The sequence below is a fragment of the Corapipo altera genome, unplaced genomic scaffold, assembly GCF_003945725.1.
Source record: "Corapipo altera isolate COAL_440 unplaced genomic scaffold, ASM394572v1 22, whole genome shotgun sequence".
Lineage (NCBI taxonomy): Eukaryota > Metazoa > Chordata > Aves > Passeriformes > Pipridae > Corapipo > Corapipo altera.
Genome location: NW_020884886.1, coordinates 6,676,513 through 6,684,678, shown reverse-complemented (window position 1 = coordinate 6,684,678; position 8,166 = coordinate 6,676,513). Strand labels below are relative to the sequence as shown.

The window sequence follows — 8,166 nt, the reverse complement described above, 5'->3', positions numbered from 1 at the left end:
TAAATGAAAGTTTGATTTCATTGAACTTAAAATTATTCATGTGCTGTTAGCAAATGGTTTGAGATTTTATAACCTAGAGCATTTGCTGAATTCTGCTTTGTATTTTCCTCACAGCAATTGGAAGGACCCTCATTCCTCGTTATTTTAGCACTGTCTTTGAAGGAGGTGTAACAGACCTGTATTACATTCTCAAGCACTCAAAAGAGTCATACCACAACTCATCCATCACAGTGGACTGTGATCAATGCACCATGGTCACTCAGCATGGAAAACCTATGTTTACCAAGGTAACAGGGAAGACTCAGTAAAGCATGTTGTTGGTTTTTGGTTTTCTTTTTCTTTTTTAGTGTGTATAAGGGTAAAAAATATTGGCTGTTGAATTTTTCTGGTAGACTGAGATTATTTCTAATACTGAAAACCCTTGAAGCCATTTAATTACTGTTTTCTATATTCATTATGTGACTGGAAATTTCTGTGGGTATCTTCTGCAATTCTCCCAGAAAGATTACAAGAGAAGCTCATAATGCCAAGTGGCCAGAACTATCGGTTTTATGTGAATTAAATTCAGCCTGCCCATCTCCTTTTCTCTGGGCTTGATTTTAAAACAACAGTGAGATTTCACATTTCTGCTACCTACCATATGGGATGGTATGTACTACATTTGATACTTACCTAGTACAAGGACTATAAATCTTTAGGAAAATAGTGATTTAATACAGTAGGATGCCAGCCCAAAGGGCAGTGAAGTCAATGGAAGGAGTCAATTGATTTAAACATGCTCTGGATCAGGCAGTTAGTGAATATTCAATATTTGTAATTGATAGTGACTTATCTTCATGCATAGGCCACTTCTAGTCCTGTAATTAAACCAAGTATATATTTATAAGAAACAGTACAAAGAGTGGAAAATAAAAATTAAAACAAAAAATTCCCTTATATTAAAAAAAAAACAGTAAAATGTTTTTCAAAATAGAAGTGTCCCTTTTAAGACATTAACAGAAAAAAATGATTTTCCATCTTGTATCTGTTCATCTTTAACCTTTCCATGGAGAAAAGTAGGAGGGGTAGCAGGAGAAGATAGCTCATCCATGTTGCCCTTCGCCCACAGGACTGTGGAGGTTTTAGTTTTAAGTCACTGGCTATTGACAGCATCATGACCAAGGTCCACATGGCTCAGGCTCTTTTAGTATCTATGTGAGTCCCATCCCTTTACTGGGTTTTCTTTGCCATCTTCCTGGCTCTTGGGGTAGGGCTCAAAGAAGAGGGAAAGGAAGCTGCTGGTGTGTGGTGCACTGGTGAGCCATGAAGTGTGTATTTAGTGGTGTCATTGTTCCAGCTCTCCCACCCAGCCCCTGTGACTTATATAGACATAAAAACAGATAGACAGAGAAGAGACCAGATATTCCTAGTAGCACTTCTTTGCCACCTCACTGCTCATGAGGAGCTGTGAGTGCTGTCCATATCCACCCCCATGTGCAGGGGACATGGCAAAGGTACACCGTAGCTACTTCTCTGCTGAGAACCCTAAAGCCATTTCTGTGTCATTTTCCTTTGTGTTTTTTACTCAGTAAATACAGAACACTTTTCTCAATTCAATTAGTTTATTATACTTATCATGGCAGCACATGACAGTGTTGTTATCTTGGAAAGGTGGTTAACATCCAGCAAGTCAAAGACAGACTAGCAGCATGATCTGGGCTGGGTGCCCACCTCATGTCAGGGGGCCACAGTCACCTCCCATGGCACTGTCCTGCTGTGTGCAGTGGGTCTCTCTGCTGTAGCCCTGGCAGTGCTTCAGCCCTGATCTTTCTCTTGTAGATTCTGATATAAACTTTTGTGTCCCAGTAGCAAAATTCAGCTGGGGATGTGATTTGGATTTTAGGAGAAAAATTAGGAGGTTTTAATGGCTGTATGTTTAAAATATGACAGTTAGTAAGAGCAAATTTGAAATAAAACACAGTAATTGATAGAAAAAGGGGAGAAGGGAATATGTTACTCTTTCAGAAATAAGTTGGAGCCAAATGTTGTCTCAACTGTGCGTGTTTAACTTCTACCAGAGATACTGAGGGCACAGATCGTACCAAAGGTAAACTCCTACTGTCACGGTATTGCTGGTGGAACAAAGCAGACCTCCTGTAGTAAGCAGCACCGCAATGAACTGTGTAGCTCCTTAGATCATGTCTGAATTTGACCCAGTGAAACTACCACAGGAGCAGTTTTTAATGCAAAAATACAAACTCTTTCAGTTTTACAAACAAATTCTAAGCTGCAAATTCTAACCAACTTCAAATATAAGGGATTGAAACACCTCTCATTATGTATTGAATCAAGAATCCACAGAGTCAAGAATCCAATGTATTTTATTCAGTTCAACATTTTGCTAGTTAGAGCAACTCACTGCATACTGCGGTATTGGATGAATATGCAAAATGGCATTTCCTTTTTTTTTCAAACAAATATGGCCAGAACATGCCTAGCAGTAAGAATATGAATAGTTCAGCTTGTCTTTAGAGGGTAAGAGGTCCTTGTAAAGTGTCACACACTTAAAAATTGTTTTATCAAGATATAAATAAACACTATAAATAATTTATAACAGTTCAATGGCATAAATAAAATGTGGTAAAAAACTGAAGCCAAGACCACCATGTTTGTTTACCTGGGAGATGCTCCATTTATTTTTCCAGGTAGAGGAAAGTTTTAGGAGTCCTCCTAAGTCTATGTTTTCACTGTGTTTACTGACTCTCCAACTTTATGTGTAGGCAAACTGTTTTTCTGCAGCTAGCAATATTTATATTTCCCAATAGTTTGACCGAGGAGAGCTTTGCCTTCACCACTAAAGCAGTGAGCACCCCCTGTTTGAACCATTCTCTTCCTGCTCCCAGCAGCGGGGCCATCAGCTGGATTTTATAGGTGAAGCCCTTGAAACCCAGTGATTTTAATCCTTACTAATAATCTCAGGCACTGCCCAGATTTGTATAAGCTTTAGGCTTCTTTTCAAGCAACAACTCATGTTTGAGAAATGGTAGTTAATAAAGGGTGAAGGCTTCTAAAGATATTTACTGATAGGAGAGTGAGACTGTGAGCAATAAGGCACAGGACCAAAGTTGGTTTTCATAGGAACAAGCAGTTGAAATTCCTACAATTAATAAGTGCAGTGAAGGGGTTAAAAAGCTATTGGTTAGTTTGAGAAATGTTCTTTTTTAGTTTTTTCCTGGCCTAGTCTAGAGCAACCACGTGATACACTGAATGCCTGCCAGCCTCTTTCTTGTTGATCCTCCGGAGACCATCTGTGCTGGGGGCATTGATTAGAGTGTGTCTGCTGGGATTACATCTTTTCTGTTGCCATGCCAACTAATCAGCTGATTTTGGTTACCACAGAAACAAAATGTCAGAGCTCACAGTACGGTAACATGAATTCAGCACAACAGAAAATGTTTTCTTAATTGGAGACTCTTTTGATTTTTTGGATTCTATGTAAAAGGCAGCTTTAAGAAAAAAAACCCTTTTAAAAACAAGAACTGTGCCAATTCTATTGATTAAAAGCAATGTGTAAAATTCTGCTCTACATAAGGAAATTAAATTCCTTTATAAGATGTATAAATTTTTACCACTGTGATATGAGGAATGTGTTTCACTTTTTCTATTAAAATTTGTTAATACCAGTACCTAAAACCTGTTAAGAGCTGAGGGGATTTGAACTTAAGGGAAGAAATATTTGAAAAGCCACAGGTATTATTATAAAAAATTATTTTAAACTTGAAATATTTTTATGTTAACTAGTCAGTGACCAAGCTCTTTGGCCTCAACACAGTTACATTAATACAAAATGTTTTTCTTCAGTGAATCCTTACGTGTGTACATGTGTACCTCTATGTAATTTCTCATCATAGTGCAGGTGATGTGAATATCAAAATCAGGGTCAAATGACAAAATAAGACACATTACAAATTTGAAGGCATCACTAAGGTGTGTTCAAAAAGGCAAACGAGAACCTGTCGCAAGATTCTCCTTCACAGGTCTGCAGGAATTTGTCTGTTAAAATTACCTACATGTTTTTGCAGAAACAACAAGGAAGAAAAACTATGATGATGTTAAGTGAACTGTTAACCAGAAAAGCCCCACATTGCCCAAGTGAGAGCTAGCCAAGCCTGAGCTGGGGCTTGTAAAAAGACTCAACAGACTCAACTGAATTTGGGATGGCTATTTTTCAATCAAATGCTAGCTGTATTAAAATTAAAGTTGCAGAAACCTTTTCTTTTGAAAGCCATTACACCCTGTTTCCATGATCTCTATGTACCCTTAACTTGCAAGTTTACATCAAACAGGAGTTATAAGTCTAAATATCCAATTTAAAAAGAAATCAACAACAGTAGTTGTTTATTTTCAAATCAGACATCATTTACGATACTCCACAGTACTCCTAGTCAAGATACCCTACTGGGCTTGTATTTTGCACCTTAAAGGAGATCACAACCACAGTGTATTTTCCACATAAAATTGTGGACAATTGTTTAAAAGTCCCAGTAATTTATTCCTTTTCGGGTAGTACCCACTTTTTGAATTTATTCCTCCCATATTTTCTGTTCCTTCTTAGACAAGACCCATCACATCACAAAGCTGCGTGAGCCATTTTCTGTGGAAGTAACTCCATTGTCCTGGCTGAAACCTCTCCTCTGCTCCCCTCACTCTCAAACCTGCTTGGTGATGCAGCTCATACAGTCTGATGGCAGGCACCCCACCTGGCTTTCTTGGAAGGGGGGATTAATAAAAGTAGATAAGAAATGAAAAAAAAAAAATAAACCCACAAACAAAAACAAACAAAACCCAAAAACAGGACAAAATTCTTGAAAAAGAAAAGAACACTTGGTAAAGACAAGGAAAAAAAAAAAGGAAAAAAATCAGATTTGGCCACAGGCATTCAGGCCACTGTGTAATACAACTGGACATGAAAGAAAGGTTTATATGCCAGGCTGTTGTAAGGAAAGGGCAAAGTGTGGGAATGACTAGGAATGACTGGTTCAACAACTTGCCATCAAGTGCACACAGTTGCACCACAGTCACCTCCACTGCAAGGTTCAGTCATTAATTAGCAGTAGCAAACTGTGAGGGAAAGGGAATTGTTGCAATAAATAAGATTTAGCACACAATATTCTATGTTTGTGAAATACTATAAAATCTATAGCATTACAAGTTACTGTCTCTGAAGTAAGGCCAATGAAGTAATTTTCCCACATTTGCTTTTTCCCCCCAAGAGAACAAGAAACAATTAATCTAGCAGAGATGAGCAATAGAATACCGCTCTGATATTTTTGAATGGTGTTTAATCGGTGATACAATACCATTGAAAACAAAATTCCTGGGAATTTATTTCATGCATTTTTTGTATTCTAGGTATGCACAGAAGGACGTCTTATCTTGGAGTTTACTTTTGATGATCTTATGAGAATAAAAACATGGCACTTTACTATTAGACAATACAGAGAATTAGTCCCACGCAGCATTCTAGCCATGCATGTAAGTAATCCTTTATTCATTTGACCTAATGCAAAGAGATGAGATTAGGTTTATGAAAAACTCCAGCAAATTTCACACCCAAGGCAATTAACTATAAATATTTTGGTTTGCCTGCAACTACGGCCATTTACAAGTCCTTTCATCACTCCCTTGCTCCTCAGTGCTCTAATATTGCCACTGTTGCTATGTTTTCATTCTGTTTTAGCATGTAATTTTCCTTTTAATCCCACTTGGTGGTCTGTATGATTTGGGTCCAAAATCTGTTCCTATTGATATGAACTACAGCAAAGTCAGTGAATTTTTATCATTGTAGGAACAAATTATATTTATTCTTTAAATGAAGCAAACTGATGCTACCCTTGCATAGACAGAAGATAAGTAATTACCATATATTTACTTAGAAACCTTTAGAATTTTAATCCAGATCTTTTTGTTCCACATTTCATGACTTTCTTTTGTAATTGAATGAGATCATACACAATGGAAATTAAAATATTAAATATTCTGCAAGTCGAAGTTAAAAAATAAAAAAGTAAATCATGGAGAAACAAAGAACATAATCTCATTGACACTTTCCTTTCTGCACCAAAGAAGCATTCCTCCTAGTAGTACCCCCATAAACAAAATCAATTGCAGGAGTATGTTTTTATACATACAACACAGACCCAAAGATGTTCCCGTATTTTGACATCAAGTTACTTAGATATCCATACATAAAAATATATTCTTGGTGAGGAATTTTAAATAGCTTAAGCAGCCTGGACTTATTTCAAAGTCCTACTACAAGTCTGAAGAAAACATCTTTGAAAACCTGCCCCATCATTTCTGTCCCAGCTTTATCTGCTATTTTAAAGGACTGATTAATTGAACTCTTCAACAGTATCCCATTAAGGGACGATGAGGATGGCCATAAGCGACATAATGTATTTAGGAGGCTTCTACAACTCAGAGTGGAAGCAAGTTAGCCAGAAACCAGTAGGTATTAATTTTAATAATGAGATTGATCTAATTTTAAAGAGGAGGCTGGTCTCACTGGTAAAGCTCCTGGCTAGGGTCAGAGAAGGATGATACTCGCATTTTGCCTGTTTAATCCTGGGAAAATAACTTGGATCAGAAGTGTTCTCCAGCCTGTGCTTAATGTCACCTGCGTGATGAGCTCTGCTGAAGGTGCCTTGAGGAGATCTTTCTGCTGCAATTTCTCACCCACAAAAAGAAAGCGATACCTTTTTTGTTCCTCCCTTTTTCTATTTAGTCTTCTGGGACTCCCAGCCAACAAATAGAAGGCTCAAAGTGTACTGCAATCCCCCAGGAAGCTCTTTGGTGAGGCCATGCTCACTTACATGACCAGACCTCCTAGGTCTATCTTTTGAATGGGCAGGGACCAAAGGAAGATATTGGAAAACAGTCTTTATTCTGCTCCTATTTTGTAAGGATTTATTTTCCTGTGCATACAGAGCTCTAGCCTACTACATAAATTTAGTATCAATGTGTAATTTTCCCATAGAATTGGCACTGCTTTTCAGAGAACCCTCCCTGGATTCCACTGAGGACATAGAAAAAACCAAAACAACACAAAGCAAAGTGAAAATTATTTTTTCCTTTGTTGTTTAGGCACAAGACCCTCAGGTGCTGGAGCAGCTGTCCAAAAACATCACTCGAATGGGTCTGACAAACTTCACCCTCAACTACCTCAGGGTAAGCATACCATAGCTGGTGATTATTGTGAGCATTTTTTAAAAGTTACTGTTAGCTTTGAGTCAAGGTAATGAGAGCAGAGCCTTTGGTGGTCAGGTACAAAACTGACCTAACCCTTAATGAGGGTGAAGGAAAAACACAGACACTGTAGTAGAGATGTAGCTGATAACAATATGCCATTAAAAAGGCTAAGAATTTTATTATGGAGTCCAAGCCATATTTGAGTAGCTCTGTTTTTTAACAGTCTTTCTTTTCAGTTTTGAATAATGGCTTTATTTTACTGTAAGCAAAACATTCCCACCATTTTTCCTTTTTGCTTCACTGTTCCTGAAAATGGCAGATAATTCTTATTAAAAACTGCCTGTATTCTCCAGCCTTTTCTACCTCATCACCTTTCCCAGACAGAGGCAGGGCTGAGGGGAAGCTCAGCTCCAGCCCTGTTTGCAGCAGTCCCTCAAAGCAGTCTTCATTTCACATGCCTCTGGGAGCCTGAGCTTCCTCCTCAGCCTTGCGCTGAATCAAGTGTGGTTTTTACGATTAAATAATGCATTTGTTCCCATTGCTTTTTGACCCTTAAAGTGCATTCAAAGTTTGAATGTTTATTTTTATTTTTGAAAGTATTCCCCAATGCGGGTTTATAATATATACACTGAAATACAGATTTGTAGAGTTCATATTTCAAGGTTAAAATTCAGATTTTTCCTATTTCTAGGCATGCCATCAGTAGATAAAATGAGGCAAATTGCTTGATGATACACCAAGCTAATTTGGACAAAAGTATCTGGTTTTATTTCTTTTAATTGTGTGAGTCATTAATCAAGACACTTTTTAAAGATAACAATAACACTAGAAAATGCAGTTATTTTCAGCCTACTGTAGAGCTGTACCTGAGTCTATATTTTAGCTGTACTTCATTCAGTTCTGTGAACCCTGTACTACCTTCCCTATGGATGGATG

At 37.7% G+C, this 8,166-nt stretch overlaps 1 protein-coding gene across 10 annotated transcripts in view; it reads left to right on the top strand.

Moving 5' to 3' along the window:
- LDB2 (LIM domain binding 2) overlaps positions 1 to 8,166 on the top strand; it is a 219,392-nt gene that overhangs the window by 165,248 nt on the left and 45,978 nt on the right. For all 10 annotated transcript variants that reach the window (XM_027642859.1, XM_027642860.1, XM_027642857.1 and 7 more), the window contains 3 exons: positions 115 to 287; positions 5,392 to 5,514; positions 7,126 to 7,209. In XM_027642859.1, coding sequence (XP_027498660.1) covers positions 115 to 287; positions 5,392 to 5,514; positions 7,126 to 7,209 — 380 coding nt within the window. The remainder of the gene's footprint in view (positions 1 to 114; positions 288 to 5,391; positions 5,515 to 7,125; positions 7,210 to 8,166) is intronic.